The 17,248-nt window shown below is 48.7% G+C and overlaps 1 protein-coding gene across 4 annotated transcripts in view; it reads right to left on the bottom strand.

Moving 5' to 3' along the window:
- The window catches only part of LOC144938460 (CUB and sushi domain-containing protein 3-like), a 683,443-nt gene that overhangs the window by 166,903 nt on the left and 499,292 nt on the right, over positions 1-17,248 (bottom strand). For 3 of the 4 annotated variants that reach the window (XM_078866283.1, XM_078866285.1, XM_078866286.1), the window contains 2 exons: positions 12,190-12,356; positions 3,214-3,310 (listed from right to left, as the gene is read on the bottom strand). In XM_078866283.1, coding sequence (XP_078722409.1) covers positions 3,214-3,310; positions 12,190-12,356 — 264 coding nt within the window. The remainder of the gene's footprint in view (positions 1-3,213; positions 3,311-12,189; positions 12,357-17,248) is intronic. The other variant, XM_078866284.1, reaches the window with a different exon arrangement.

Raw genomic sequence — 17,248 nt, 5'->3', positions numbered from 1 at the left:
GGCAAGAAGCAGTTATGGTAATGATTATCGGAGGTTTGAATCTGCAGTGTCTGAACGCTAGACACAAAGAAAAGCCACGTTCGGCTATATACAACAAAAAATCACATGTTTAAAATTCATGTCATGTTCCCCCCTCTCCCTGTTCCAGTTTCATGTAATTCTAACAAAAGAAGCAATTTGTGTGCGCGTGTGTGTATGTGTGTGCGTGCGTGCGTAGGAAATGGCATCTCAAAACCTGATCTGGGCTTCCCCTAGGTTGACTCAGCCTTACATCAGTAAACTTGGAGCTCAATGTGAAAAACGGCACTGGAGGTGACAAAATCGGTCAGGGCGTGGCGCTGGCGACATCGTTCCTTTGTGCGTTGCTTAAGGGCTCGCAGGTGCTTACTTCCCAACAGCACTTGCCGAACACTTTTCTGCAGTGGTCTCCAATGCTACAGAGCGGGGGGGGGGGGGGGCTTTTGTGCTTTGTGCTGTGCCCATGGTCCCTCTGAAGCAGACAGGCGGCCCACCTTGCACGTGGGACTGAAGGGCCCAACCCAGATCCCCGTGGCAGATCTACTGGGCCATAGCGACTTGTGGGCAGAGAGTGCTTTTCCGACTTCAGAATGCGTATAAATATGAACGTGAGGTCAAGGTGCAGCCCTGCAATGGCGTGCTTAACCAACTGCTGGTGGAAGGGCATCCACTAGAGCAGTGTTCTTCACTAATTATTACGGAGCGGGGGGTGTGGGACTTTCGCCGATAAGACATCATCAGTGTGAGGGCCGCCACACATTTGAAAACATTGGGGTTTGACAGCAGCACGATGATGATGGGGGTGTTTTCACGTGCTGCGTATTGTCGGGGGCTGCACGTCAGGGGCCGCACTAAAGGCCACCAGGGGCTGCCAGTGGCCCGCCGGCCTTGCAATGAAGACCGCTGCTTTAGAGGGAAGGTCAAGGCAGCCCCTCAGCAGAGTATTTGGCCTACTCTTCAATGCTGGCAAGACATCTAGGAAGTGGTGGGGGATACCCACGCTTTACCCCACCACACACGAGACCTGCCCGTCGACAAACTGTGGTGCGCCTATTTATACTGCTGCGGGAGGACAGAGATGGGGGGATTTAATACATTGTCACCTTGGTTTGTTCCTGCTGTGCTGGTAGATCCAACCGTGATCTCTGGATTGCAAGTCCAGTTTGTTGACCATTTATCCCATGGCAACATCGCAATATTTTGAGTATAAGTATAGTTTAGAAATGTGAGTATGGCTGGATGTGTATGTGTGCGTTTCTATGAAGGCCTAGTGCATGTCCTGCGTGTGAAGATATGTGTGACATATGTGTTGCATAAATAGGTATGCATGGCTGTGTGTGTGTACGCGTAAGTGTTCCCAAAGATTCACTATTTGGCCTCTGACTGAATAGTGGATCTTTGGGGAGCAGTAGTGTAGCGGTTAGCGCTACGCTACGCTACGAACCCGGCGACCCGAGTTCAATTCCCAGTCACGGCCACGAACACCAGTGACGATTATCTGAACTGGTCCTGGGTCTCCCCTAGGTCGACTCAGCCTCAAATGAGTACCTGGTGCGATGTGTAAACATCACCACTAGGGAGACAAAGGCAGCTAGGCGTGGTGTTGGCCACCCACCACCTCGTGTGCCGTGCCAGCCTTTCTAGGTGCTCGCTAACAGCACTTGCCCCCGTAGTCTGTTAAGGCTACACGGGGGATCTTTGTTTCGTCCCAAAGACCCACTATAGAGCCTAGGACTGTTGGGGAAAGTGCTCTTAATGAGAACCCATTAGGGCTGGTACAATACACAACTGGGCAGTGACAGCAGAATTAGAATGCGCACCAGGCTGCCTTGCCACTTGTTTATGTGGAGCACATTGCAAAAGAAACGTTTTCATTTTTACACTGAGTTGACCTATGGGAGATCCAGGACAGGTTAATCAATTGTTACTGATGTTGCCTATCATACCAAACAACACAATAAATCGATGGGAATAACAAAATACAGTATTCTTACCCATAAAACACCACTCAAAATAAAAAAATGCATGCATAAAAACTTTAAAAGATGCGTTTCACTTTCAAAATGTATGCTTTCCACATATAAATTGCGTGATGCTGTAATATTAACAGCATATTTTTCGACGTGTACTAATCCCATGGCAGAAATTTCACATTCAGAGGGTTCCCTTTCCAATACTTTATTGGGAATACAACCTAATTGATAATAAACACCAATGTGGGGCAACAGCAGCCAAAATGAAGGCGTTTCAATACTCAGCGGAGCAATGGAGTGACTCTCTTGGTGACCCTGAGCCAGTGTTAGAAATCACACGTTCCTATGGCAAGGGGGATTTTAATTGTACGATTACCACCATTTACTTCCCATAAAGAGATAATCTCATCGTACTAACTACATAAAGCTGCGTGAACTCTTGCGCAGGACTGTAACACGAGGAATCAACAACAGACTTAATTTACTAAAACCCAGCCAAAGAAAACATTGCCACCGAACAATCATGAACACAATCCATAGAGATAAATACACTTGCTTCTGTCTGTCTTAAACATCTGCAATTCAATTGCCGAACAATTTAATATTTAGTTTAGGTGTCCAGTAGCACAATGGCTGACCTGGAACGTGGAATGGAGGGCTTCACCCTACGCTGATTTGAGAGTTCACATCACAAAGGAATGCGCGTTATATGATTTAACCAAAAATACCAAATTACGTGCCAATTTATGGAATTATCAAACAAATAAAGGGTGTACAGCAATGTGGCAGGTGAAACCTGATTCTGCAATTCGAAAATTCAAGTGTCAAATCGCAGATCCTGGCTACAGCAGCGTGTTACAATCACGGCTTTCACTCCACAGACCCACGTGCACGCACTCCCACAATGCACTGCATATCGTGCCGTGGCTGCGATTTTGGGTGTCTAACACGAAGGCTCTTTTGCGACCAACATTATATTGCATTGCGATATTTGTGGTAAACTGACTCTGGTGTGGGTGTGACGTCACGAGTGGGCAGTATTGGCAGTGAGCACGGAAGTCAAAGCGCTATCCTAAATCTCATCAGCCTGCGATGCACAACTTTGGTATGAACAACTGATTAAACTAATGAGTCGTCAACTTTTGTTTTTATATATTGTATTGCGAGTTCCTTTAGGTTAATAAAAAACCCTGAGAGCGTAGCAAAAATGTGTTGCTCTTACCGGAGAAGCTCCCGAGACGTGGAGAATTGGCATCTGGGCCATCATATATCTCTAGAGCATCCCAGTTTTGTTCAGTAGCAAAACTGTGCACGTGTACCTGTGGGAAACAAAGTGGCAGCAGGCAAAATAGAAGTCAATGCCTGGAAATGTCTGTGCAGTGCAGGAAGGATTAGAGAATGTGTGAGTCACCAGTGAGTCTGGGGATGAAGCGCACAGGGATGGCATTGAACACCGAGCTCTCCACAGTACAAATATATCGTTGGTGGGGGTAATAAGATTATCAATAAGGACATTTGTTCTGCCACTAGATCAATCGCAGTTTACTGCTCCTTGTTAAACCAGATGAGAGCCCGCAGGAGGAGTTCTGTTTCTTAAACTGAAATGCAAGTGTATGTTCTTAATGATTGTCTCTGCATGTTATTTATTGGGTCTGCAAGTTATAAAATGTGTCATTTTGGCTATGAGACTAGCCCACTATGACTTGTGCTTGTGAACAATATAGCAGAGTTTAACTGCCCACTTTGGCAATAACAGCGGAGGGAAATGACAAGTCGAATTGACGTTACAATGTATTCATGCTGCACTGACTATGAAGGAGTGCTAATGTCTGACAGTGGCCCTGAGACAGTGAGGCAAATTAAACATTCACATGGCAGGGTCCAGTTTAACTACAACTCTTGACTAATTGCCAAAGTAATATGAATGTTATTGATCCTGGAGGCATGAAGGGCTGATTCAAGTCATGACTGGAATTTTAAATCAAAGCCCTCCTAATGTGAGTTGAACAATATAACCATGGAAACAGAGTAAGTGTCCTAACTACATTTAAAACACATCTTAAAAAAAAAACTTTCCACGCAATCCATTGTTGCAATCAAATCGAATTTTTAGATATCAATGCATTGTTGAGAATGTTTCTGCCCCCATCCTTGGAGTTACTCCAGCTGGCAGGGTTGCCTCTCACGAGAGCAATGCACAGTGAGGAAATTGCCAAACATCTCAGCGCAGGAACCTCCCGAAAACGAGTCTTGAGACTCAACTAGGCCTACGTACGTTTTGGTTATTATTTATCTGCGCATAGTTTCGTTGACGTTTATCCAGGTCTACTTTTCAAACGTGAAATATCATTTATACATCTCTACAAATTAAATCGCCCACGTATGTGCTCCGTGCTTTTCCTTCATATGAAGGTGTCCCCATGCTCCACTCAGCACGAGGCAATGCTCAGCTTGATTTGCAGCACTGAGCCAGACGGGCTCTGGACTGCAGACCAAGTGACGTCACACAGTTATCCTTCGATCAGATTGGAACGTGGCAGCCTTCGAATTGACAAAACCCCCTCCCCCTATTCCAGCTGTATTGACTGTCAACGCAAGTGTTTCTAGCTCTGCATACTTAAGGCACGCAACATTACAAAGATGTCCATATCTCATTCGGCTTCACGACACATCGGGAGAAGTGCTGTTGGTGAACATGCTAGGCCAGCATCGCATATGAGGGTGTGCAGTGGCAAGCTCCATTCGCAGCCACCCATGTCTTCCCAGTCATAATGTTTACATATCATGCCGGGCACTCCGCCTCAGAGCAGAAGTAACACGCCACGAAGGAGCATGTCCAGGAATTAAACTATTGTCTGTTAACGAGTGTGCCACGGCTCCACACAAACAGATCTGCCACGATAGCCATTCATGGACTGCTGGGGCAAGTGCTGTTAGCGAGCACATATGTAATAAACGACTGGACCACGATGTCTGGCTCAGTGTCCTTTATTCGGTTCGTGCTGTACACCCACACGGCTGTCTTTACTCTGTAGCTTCTCCACGGTGCTGACTCCAATGTCGGCCCGATCCACAACAGCAGCTCCGCTGCTGTTTCTCTCACACAGCCCCCCTTGGCTGTACTCGCTGCAACTCCTCTCCCTCCGCAGCTCTGACAGCCTCTTGCTGTCTCTCTCTCTCTCCGCAGCTCCTCCTGGCAGCCACACCGCTGCCTCTAACATGCAGCCCTCTCTCTCTCTCTCCGCAGCTCCTCCTGGCAGCCACACCGCTGCCTCTAACACGCAGCCCTTCTGGCTGTCTCCTCTGCAGCTGCACACCACTCCGCAGCTTCCTCTTATCTTCGGGGTTGGCTCCCGATGGCCGTCGGCGCCCCCCCCCTCTCCACACTCGCCCGCGTGGCCTCACTCTTTTCCGCTCACACCCCGACTGCCTTCCCCTTCCGGTTTACCCGCTTAAGGCCCCGAACCTTCCACCCACGTCACATGACTCCACCCCCCGTGACGTCACATCCGGAAGGTCGCTTACGCCCGCATTACACCACCCTCCCCCGTAGAAAAATCCCAGCCGACCTCGGCTGACCAATAGCAAATCGTAATGCGGCGAACCGAGCTTCCCCCCCTAAAGGACACTAAGCATACAATGTAACAGCAAGAACAACAACAACGCAATTAACATCAACGAACGTACACAAGCATGCAATAAATACAACTGTAAGAAAAAAAATAACAAGACAGCAACAATCAACGAAACGTAAGCGATTTGGAACGTGTGCGGGTCGCCGGCCCGTCCCGGACGGTCGGCGGCCCACTCGCAGAACGGGAACGCGATGAAAGTCGAGGAATGACAGGGGGTAATCCCCCTGTCGCAGCTGGAAGTCCACCGACGTCCCGTGTCCCTAAAGAGTTAGTCTTGGGCTTGTCCTGTGACCGTGCCCGCAGCTGGGTCGGAAGGGTTGCAGGGCTCGAAGGTCCCGCAGACCTGGCAGGCGTCCTCCGAGCAGGGCCCCAAGTCCCCCGCAATGTCACGGCCGGCCTGTCTGGAACAGGTACGACAGGCGCTCTAGCAAGATCAATGGACGCAGGCAGGGGAGAGTCAGCAGCAACAGACCCCGGCAAGGCAACATTGGGGGATGACGCATCATGTAAGGGAGCAACATATGGTTTCAAGCGCGACGTATGCACAACCCAGCGACGAGACCCAATCTGGACGCGTGCTGACTGTGGGTTGGGAACCGCAATGAGGCGTACGGGACCATGCCAGGGTTTGTGCAATTTCGGCGAGGTCCCCGGACGTACCTGTGGACAATGAAGCCAAGCTAGGTCCCCAACCTTCCAAGGGCACTCCCCCTCAGACCGTCGCGCATATCGCTCGTTCCGGGCCTGGGCTTTGGCCGTAGCCACGCGGGCATTCTCCCGCGCCTCCGTGACTCGGCGAACCGTGTCCTGGATGTATTCAGGAAGTGGTTTACGAGGTCCCTTCACCCCAGTTCCCAATTGCACATCCACCGGCGGCACGTTTTCCCGACCATACATAAGGTAAAACGGCGAATATCCTGTAGCCGCATGAGGCGTCATCCTGTACGCCGAAAGCACCCCGGGGATGTGCAGATCCCAATCTGATTGTTGTTCACTCACGGTATGGCAAAGCATGGCAGACAGTGTCCTGTTCAGCCGTTCAACCATACCATCCGTCTGCGGATGGTATGGGGATGTCCGTACTTTCTTAGTCCCAAGGCCCGCGCACACTTCCGCCAATAATTTAGAAGAGAAATTCCTGCCCTGGTCCGTGAGGAGTCTCTCAGGCGCCCCCTTATCCATAATATACCCAAACAAAAAGGCGTCGGTAATGGCCGCGGCCGACTGATCGGGCAACGGCCAGGCCATCGGCCAACGGGAGAGGTACTCAACCCCTACCAGCAAATATTTATTACCCCTCGCCGATGGTGGAAAAGGTCCCAATATGTCCAGTGCCACCAATTCATTGACTCGAGACACCTGAATGGACTGGAGAGGCGGCACGTAAGGATGTTTCGGCGGCTTACGTCGTGCACACGCAGGGCACGCGCGCACGTGCCCTACGACATCTGTCGCCATGCCGTGCCAAAAATAATGACGTTGCAACGTCAACAAGGTCTTCTGCACCCCTAAATGTAAGAGAGTGTCACAATGGAGGGTTCTAATCAACTCGAATCGCAAGGACGTTGGTACCACCAGGCGCCAACGTTCCTGGAACCCCTCCCGCCACATAAGCAGACCATCTCGGAGAGCGGTTTGCGGCCCCATAGCCGTACTCGGACTCCCATTGTCCCTAGCAGACCGCTTCCGCAAGGACACCAATGACTCATCCATCATCTGTTCCCGGATCCAGACAGACCTCGGCAGATTCAAAACCCCGTCAGCCGGTCACGGTTCCATCGGAGTGTCCGACTTCTCGACGGCCAACGTAAGCGGCTGAGGGGGGTTTGGAATCGGCGAACACCTATGCGTCCCCGACTCACATTTACAAGGGGCGCGCCGCGGTAATCTGGAAAGTGCGTCAGCGTTCGCATGGCGCACTCCCTTCCGATGTTGAATTTGGAAGGAAAATTCCTGTAGCGTGTCCAACCAACGTGCCAACTGTCCGGATGGCTGGTCAATTTTAAGGGCATATTGCAAGGCCGCATGATCCGTACGCACAATAAAAGAACGACCGTAGAGGTATGGTCGAAATTGCCGTAGGAAAAAAACAACCGCCAATAGTTCTCTGCGAGTGACACAGTAGCGGGTTTCCGCAGGAGACAAGACTCGGCTACCATACGCCACGACACGCTCTACACCCCCTTTAGACTGTGATAACACCGCCCCAATACCTGTGTCACTCGCGTCCGTATCAAGAATGAATGGGTGATCGAAATCGGGATAATCCAATGTTGGGGCCGTGGCCAATAGATCACGCAGACTCCGAAAGGCCGCCTCCTCCGGCTGTCCCCAAACAAACTTCCGTCCTTTACCCGTAAGGAGATGCAAGGGCCTCGCAATCGTCGCAAAACCCGGCACAAATCTTCGGTAATACGAGGCAAATCCCAAAAAACGCCGAACATCCCCCACGGTGGCCGGAGTCGGCCAATCCCGGACGCACGCCGTCTTTTCCGGATCTGTGGACACTCCCTCAGCACTCACAATGTGCCCCAAATAGCGGACGGACCGTTGCAGTAGGTGACATTTCTTTGGTTTGAATTTCAATTTGGCAGAACGCATCCTCGTGAACACTGTCTCCAGCCGCGTCAAATGTTCATCAAATGTGCGGCTGAAGACAATGATATCGTCCAAATATATAAGACATGTCTCCCACTGCAACCCCGTCAAAACGAGCTCCATCAATCTTTGAAATGTAGCAGGGGCCGCATTCAATCCCATCGGGAGACAGTTGAATTGAAATAACCCCTGCGGCGTACGGAATGCGGTTTTCTCCCGTGAGGACTCGTCAAGGGGAAGCTGCCAAAATCCCGAAGAGAGGTCCAGTGTGGAAAAGAACTTAGCCCCCGACAATGCGTCGAGGGAGTCATCCATACGCGGCAGGGGGTACGCATCTGCCACCGATATCTTATTCAATTTGCGGAAATCAACACAAAATCGCAATTTGCCATCCTTCTTCTTAACCAAGACGACTGGAGGGCCCCATGGGCTGTTAGATGGCGATATAATGTCCGCAGCCAACATGTCTTCCACTGCCCCCCGTACGTGTTCTCGCTCCGCAGGACTCATCCGATGCGAATTTAATCGAATAGGGGCAGCATCGCCCGTCTCAATGTGATGGTAAAGCAACGAAGTGCGGCCCAAATCCAAATCATCGGAGCTGAACACATCGGAATATGTCAACAACAATTTACGCAGCGCACCACGTTGCTCCATGGACAGGGAAGAATTTTCGTCACATAAATGAGCAACCCAACGATCATCCGAACTCCTTGGCTCGGAAACCCCAGCAACAACTCCCCGGCTATGTGGACAATCATGGGTCGCAAACGCCGTAGTGGCATGTGCCACAACCGTACCGGCCGGGACACGGACGTTTTCTCCCCCCGCATTAAGCACCTGTAAAAACGGTAATTGATCCGGCCGGACGATGGTCTGTGCCCCCACTAACGCCAACCCGGTTGTTATCGTGGCGGACGGTGACAACAAGACCCCTACTGCTCCTAGCCGATCAGGCAGGGGCTTCCGATACCGCAAGGGTATAAGCATCTGTGTACCAGGTGGGATGTCCACAGATGCGACGGACAGCGCCTGCACTTGTACGGCCGAAGCAGGTCGCCCCCAGGGCGACGGCAGAAACGAGATTTGACGGCCCCCCGGCAGTTCAATACAATTCTCATTGATTTTGATCAAAATGGGCATCTTAGCCAAAAAATCGGTGCCTAACAAACAAGGAACCGCCAAAGATCTCGATATCAACAAAACACCCGAGGCCGACACATCCCCAATAGATATCTTAGCATCCACCTGACCCACGATACCCATGCTACCCCCGTTCGCAGCGACGCACGACCCATAAACCGGACGCACAGCCCCCGGCGGAATGCCCAACAGATGGAAAATGACATCCGATATAATAGTCGCAGACGCCCCCGAGTCGACCAAAATGCGCACGTCCACACCTTGTATGGACCCCGGTACAGTGGACGAACCCGTAGCGGCCGCGACAACTCTCCGTGCCAATTTGCGCCACTGCGTAACTGAATGACAAGGCCCCGTCGATGGCCTTTCTTTAACAACAACAATAGGATCGCGCAACACAGGTGGTGGGTGAGGTGGAAAGCCTTGCCGAGTGTCTGGTGCGTGCCGACATGCCTGTTTCGGAGGATCTTTAGCCGACTTGACCGGTGCCGAGGCCTCCTGCTGCGGCGGAGCCGGGAAGCGGGCCCAGCAGTCCCTGGCGTAGTGGCCCCTACGCCCGCAGCGGAAACATTCGGCCTCGTTGCGCCGAAGCGCAGGCCTCGCCTCCTGACGGCCCCGTTCTGGTAGCGCCGCGCGCGGTCTCGGCCCGCCGCGTCCCGTCCATGGAGCGGAGGCGGCCGTCAGTTGTTGAGGGCCCCGGTCATCCGGAACATAGACAGCCTGCGCAGGGTTCCACCCCAGCGCATCCTCTTCTTTGACGGGCCCCCCCGTCCACGCCGTCACTTGTTTCCAGCGACGGAGGTTGAATTGCGCATCGAGACACTTAGCAGCCGTCCGGGAAGTGAGCTTCTCATGCCCACACACAGGCATGGGGATCCCTAGATCCCGAGACAGCTCCAACATTTTCCCTAATATGAGAGGCTCGAGCAGGTCCTGTGGCGTCTCAGGATAAGCTGCCATGGCCAGCTCCAGCACCGCACCCCTGAACGCCACGGGCGACTCCTCTGGTGCTCGTTGTCGTTGAGCGAATCGCCGATGCGCATCATCTGGTGGCTCATAAGCATCGGCCATTTCTTGAAAAACACCACGTAAAGTTGCCTTCTTATCGGTCGTTATGGAACGGAAGAATCGGACAGATTTGTCGTCCAGGAGAGTCGGCAACACCTCCAAAGCCTCCGCATCGGTCCATCTTGCTGTGCGTACCGCCGCCAAGAAGCGGCAGGCGAACGCGCTCCAGTCCCCACCGACGGAAAATTCTTTAACCGTTGTAAGGTGGCGACTCCGACTCCTCTTCCCGCCGTCTTCCAATGGTGGTGGTTGTGGTGGCAAATTCAAAATGGCGTCGGCCCGCGGCGTGGCCAAGATGGCGGTTTGGCGCCACGGAGCGCGCAAAATGGCGGCCTCCTGCCGCGTGGGCAATGGCGGCGGCAGGACAGGCAACGTGGCGGCCCGCGGAGCACCAATTGCATCATCCATCGTCCCTGGCGCGACGAGATGGCATAGATGCGCCAGGACGTCCTTAAGTGCCTCCAGTTGTACCGCCATCGCTTGCCATCGTTGATCCGCGTGTGATGATGTCGACGGACCCACCACCGCGCCAACATCCTCCACTCCTGTTCCCGTGGTCGCCTCAGCCGGGCTCTCCTCCACCACCCCAACAGGATCCGTGGTTGGAGGGAGTTCGTCGTCGTCGGACGAAGAAGCCGATGCAGGCGCCGGAGTAACTTTCTTCCTCACTTGTTTCGACATGCCGTTGCACTTCCGACACCAGTGTAATAAACGACTGGACCACGATGTCTGGCTCAGTGTCCTTTATTCGGTTCGTGCTGTACACCCACACGGCTGTCTTTACTCTGTAGCTTCTCCACGGTGCTGACTCCAATGTCGGCCCGATCCACAACAGCAGCTCCGCTGCTGTTTCTCTCACACAGCCCCCCTTGGCTGTACTCGCTGCAACTCCTCTCCCTCCGCAGCTCTGACAGCCTCTTGCTGTCTCTCTCTCTCTCCGCAGCTCCTCCTGGCAGCCACACCGCTGCCTCTAACATGCAGCCCTCTCTCTCTCTCTCTCTCGCAGCTCCTCCTGGCAGCCACACCGCTGCCTCTAACACGCAGCCCTTCTGGCTGTCTCCTCTGCAGCTGCACACCACTCCGCAGCTTCCTCTTATCTTCGGGGTTGGCTCCCGATGGCCGTCGGCGCCCCCCCCCCTCTCCACACTCGCCCGCGTGGCCTCACTCTTTTCCGCTCACACCCCGACTGCCTTCCCCTTCCGGTTTACCCGCTTAAGGCCCCGAACCTTCCACCCACGTCACATGACTCCACCCCCCGTGACGTCACATCCGGAAGGTCGCTTACGCCCGCATTACACATATACCGAGACTGGCATGGCACACCAGGGGGGAGCTGGTACCCGTGCACATATTTGGCATCGATGTTAGCCATGGCCAGGAACAATGCTCAGGTGGCTTGGTTTATATTGCACTGTGATAACCATTAAACCACTGGTCCACGCACTCACAAGCTCATACGTGCACACACGGTTACTTTAAGTAACGTATGAAATGGTCAATTATAGAAATCGGCCATCATTATGTCAATGTCAGAGCATATTAAGCCGAGCTCTCAAACATAAGTTAAACTACACTTTTTTCGCTAATAATTTTTTTTATCACCTCTGGGCACTGCCGTTTTTAGGATAATTATGCCTACGACCATCTGCGAGATCGGAGATTGTGTTACACGGGATTGGCGGATTCACGGTTAATGTGGCAATTCCAATTCCGTTATACAAATTAGATGGGAGACTTCTTCGGAGAGATCTTACCTGCACCCCTGAGCCCTCGGGCACAGTAATTTTCCAAACACAATTCAAATTGTTATCGTACGGTTCTGGGAAACCAGCGGAAAGAATGGCGCCTCTTTGATCTGTGAGGTTTCCTCCGCAAGGCACTGCAACACATAGTTGGTCCATTAGACAAGCGTGCCAAGCAGCTGGTGTGGACAGAAAACACAGCACAAGTGAGACGAGGCACCGGGGAAGCAAAAACACAAACATTTACTTTCTTGATTTTGATTTACTTTCTCGGCAGCATTTCAACCGCAACACTACCACCATGCTTTGCTATTATTAGTATTGTTAATTCACCTGTTCAATCGCCCCCCAACAAACAAAATACATGAGCGAGTGCACAGAAAAAAACAACTAACCGTTGTCGTCATTCAAAAGTCCAAAGTTAGCAAGTGCTCCATCTTGCTCGAATAAGCTTATGTCTGTTAATTAGCCCAAGCTCGTAGAGGAAATTTCACATTGTCATGTTTTTTTAAAGATTGTATTTGAAATGTAATATTACCCCCCCCCGCTACGCCGACTCAAAGGGGGCATGAACACGTTGGTGGGGGCACAGTCGGTCCAGCGGACGACCAGGATCAGTGTGGGGCTGCCTACTGTACGTGAGACAAAAAAAATGTGGAGACTGACGCTGCAGTTAAGAGGCGCTGAGCTCTCAAAAAGGAATGTTCAGAATTAAATTGCAGGGGGCCAGGATCATCATCGCCTCTCTGGGGTCGATAAAATTGGCACTACTTTCTCATAATTCTCTACAGGACATAGTATGTATGGAGAGACGGATCCCTTACCAGAGGAATGTGGTATTTTTCCACTACAGGTTCAGGAATACTAAGAGAAAAATGTTCTCTCCCACACTAGTATATTGCTTAAAAATGTAAATACAATATTTATAAATTTTTTACTTAGAAAATTACAAGAGAAAATTATACAAACGGCTAATGCAGAGCAGAGTAAACCATCCTTCACAATGCCACATTAGCCTCCTGCATACATTTATATCAGCATTAATGACAACAGAGGTGAGTTGTTTTCAATCTGTGCTTGCATACAATTCCGATTATACGATAAGATATCTGCTATTTACACATTTATTTATGTTTGTAAATCAGATGTGCTCATGGAAAATATTGATAACCCACATTTATATAGTTTACATAACCCATGCAAGCTTCATTGGAATAATACAACTTTTCCACACATCTCCCCACAGACGACCTAATAATGAACTAATCATTCACTTTTTCTCAGGCACTTCATCTGTTTACTCTGAACAAAAGGCTCCTTTCAGTGCAAAGAAACGTGTGTATTATCAATATTTGCCAAGGCACTCGTCAAAATGCTAAACGTTCACACGTATTGTAATACTCATACACAAAGATATGTTTAAAAATATATCACAATACTGGAAGCAGCTTAAAAAATGCTTTTTAGATCCTGACATTTACATCCCTGCTGAATCATTGGCATGGAGAAAGAGTGCGAACCATCATATGGCATGACTGTGGATTGCTGCATTGTACCAGAGCCGCACGTCTTAATGGGATACAACCTGTACATTGTTAGTCCTCAAGGTTCTATCTTACACAACCACCTGATTACGTAAGAAGTTGGACAGAAAGCGCCGGACAAATTCTGTCAAAGTCCAAAGTGAAATGTTTCCCACCATGCTCAAATGTGCAATGGGATGAGGTCAACAGTGGAAATTCTACATTCCAACAAAACCCATCCTGGCAGGCGTGGTGAAGTTTGGCCAAACAACCCCTGTGGTGAACACGGCACGGGGAGGCCTTCAGCCAGCAGTGGGTTGACAATAAGTGTACTTTGTATTATAGACGATTAAGTAATTCACTCAGTGTCTGTCAGCCAAAACAAGGTGAAGCCCCACCTTCAGAGTTATAGGATTCAACACACTACATCATCAACAGCCGTGATCTCTCTACAGCTGCATGGTCCTCCCACTTTGTCACCATCCCTCGTGGTGTTGCGATGCATAATCCATCTCCACTGCTGCACATATCTCATTGCTCAATGTCAGTGGTGGTCATCCTCTTGTAGATGTTCCCTCCATTAGCCGCCGTTCTATCTCCAGTCTCATACATCACCCGTTACCCCTTATAACGATGTCTTTTTCTTTCCCCCAATTCCCACTTACTGTTTTTAACCGTCAAAATTACTTATCTGACCCGTGTGTTCTTTATTCTGTCTGTTACTGTAATTCCCAAAACACATTTCGGTTTTTTATTTAATGTTTTGTTGTTGTTGTCAGTGACCGTGTTTGTCGATCCACATACCATGGCGGGAAATAGACACAAAATGAAAGCACTCTTCTTGAGGCACATTGGTATAATGAGAATAGGTTTTCCCCTTTTTTCTGGCAACAAAACAGGTGTTAAGATGTTAAAACACCAAACTGAAACCTTTTACAAGGAATCATGTCTGCATTAACCACAATACTCGTGGTCAGAACGCAAACCAAAAACGTACTCTGATAATATCTGCATTGTCTTTGAAACTGATTGGTCCACACAAGAGACAGCTTTCTTTTCGAGCCGAGTCTCAAAACGGTGTTAGACCAGAGGACGCCAAAAGGCGTACATCACAAAGACAATGCATATATTATCATAGTAATGAGGGCTCGGGTGAGCATCTACATCATGGGACCTCCTTTGCGAGTACCAAAATATGAGAATAGGCTTTCCCCTTTTATCTGGCAACAAAACAGGTGTTAAGATGTTATAATGTTTTTCACTATCAATATGTTATATTATTATTATTATTCTTCCAAAGCACTGCAACATGCCCTGGATCTCACCTACTTTGTTCACCACAGCGATCCCAGTCCACCTTCAATGATTGATTGTTTTTCCAACTATGTCCACCCCCGGGGGAATTGTTTTCTCTCTTTCAGATAACTGGATCTCTTCGTGGCATTTGTTTTGCTCAAATTCATCTTTAAGCCAAACTATGCAGCCTTTCTTGTTAGGTTCTTGAATATTTTTTCGTAGCCCTATTCCATTTGTTGTCATCATGACTATGACATCAACACACCGGAGACGATTTATACTTTTTCTATACTTCTATAATTTTATTTCTCCAACACAATCTATGGAAAACATCATTAATATTACTTCAACTAGTGTTGAAGACAGCGTGCATCCTATCTTGACATTTGTTCTGATTTGTATCATTTTGGAGTATGCTTATGTCAGAATTCCTATGAATATTTCAGTTAGGCCATTGATTTAATATAGCTGGAATGAAAACGTTTTTTTTTACTGAATCAAATGCCTTCTCATAGACCCCGCATGCCTGTAATCCAGCACTGTGAAGTCAAGGGTTGGTGGATCACTCAAATTTCGTGAAAGTCTCTTTCTGTGGGCGTCGAGGTGTCATACATTGTGGCTTGCCATCAGGTGTGGACTAATCTCCATTTGTTCTATTTATATGGGATAGAGTGTTGCCCCTCACACGGGTCAGTTTTATCTGTATGATCTGGTTTCCTCCCATATATAAAAACTCATGCATTGGCCGGTAACACTTTAATAGATCGAGGACTGCAGAGTTTTGGGGGATGATTCTGCATGGTGCCGGCTCACAACCTGGCTGCCTTTCCCACTCGTCTGTGTTTCCCCTTTGCATCTCAGAATCGTTTTCTCTCTTCGAGAGTGAGTTGAATGCTGTATGCACGTTACAAGCTGAAATTATTATTTTAAGGCCAAGCAGAATGTTATTGACGTCCATTTTTCATTTGTAGAACGTGAATGGGAGTATGCGTCAATAGTAGAAAAAAACATTTTCCAAATACAACTACTTTTTAAATCCTTTATATTAAGTTTGCTTGCTAGCTTAGGACCGTGCAAATCTTTCGGTCGTTTTTTAACCCACTTCCCGTGATCCAATTCGCTGCGATATTTTCCACACAGACTCGTTGTGCGTGAGAATTAATGTTCGTGAAAATTTTTTTCCAAAATTTTACACTTTTTAGGACAAAAATATTATATTTAATTACCAATTGCTTAATGGTGCAATGCAATCATCTGACCCATAGGTGGCAGCCATCTCAAGCCAGAGGACGAGAGGACTCTAGCCGCCACGCATATAAAGGATTTATAGTGAAAAACTTTGTTTTTACGGGTTATACTTATCATGGTTTAGTTGGCCTCTAATATACGTTTAATAAACGGATAATACGTCTGTTCTTTCTTCAAATCAGTTTGGTCTCAAAATAGATACAAAAGCGAATTTATAACGGTGTGTTAATTAATCTCACCATAATCAGGGACCAGGCTTAGACCATCAATCACTCTAGTTCACCAGGAAATCCTGGTTTATTCGTGGTTCTAATAAGCCAGATGAGAACCCATGCTTTAATAAGTGCTGGCCCAAAGCTTATAGATGCCCATCATGAGTGCCATGGGCCTAACCTTCACCTGATGTATTTGTAATAGAGTTGAGTGAACTGGATTTTACATCAATAAAATACTAATTCCATCGGACAGCATGAGAATACTTTATTCTCACAAACATGTATTAAGCTGCTTCCATTAATTAATGAATTTATTATCTTCTTACTTGAATTCAGTGACCATAATACTTGCACATTGCATTATGTTGAATGCCAATTAAATACTGGAAGGGCAATTAGTAGCTAGCCCCCAGCCAGTGGTCAGAAATCCAAATTCCTAGGGTGGGGTCAATCCATCCATGACAATTAACTACTGCTTAAAATGTTTTCTCACTTTCAGTTGTGACCATAGAATGCTTAAGCACTAATTATCACCGGAAGAAATATATTAACGTGGTATTTCCAAAGTGGTGAAGACACATTTTCAACGTAAGAATTCCCAAATGTTGCCGTTAAAGAACTAATGTTCTTTCATTCGTACACAGTTGATGAATATGTTTACAATTTAGAAATTTAAAGGCATTCTGACGTAAAAAAACAGTCACGTGATAATGTTCACTCTCTGTTCAGACGAACAATGGGGGGAGAAATCACCTTCAATGTCAGCCTTGAGCCCAGATTGAAAATTCT

The sequence above is a fragment of the Lampetra fluviatilis genome, chromosome 22 (genome assembly GCF_964198595.1).
Source record: "Lampetra fluviatilis chromosome 22, kcLamFluv1.1, whole genome shotgun sequence".
In the NCBI taxonomy this organism is placed as follows: Eukaryota; Metazoa; Chordata; class Hyperoartia; order Petromyzontiformes; family Petromyzontidae; genus Lampetra; species Lampetra fluviatilis.
Note: the sequence above shows the minus strand (reverse complement) of the source record. Positions and strands in the feature narration are given on the sequence as shown.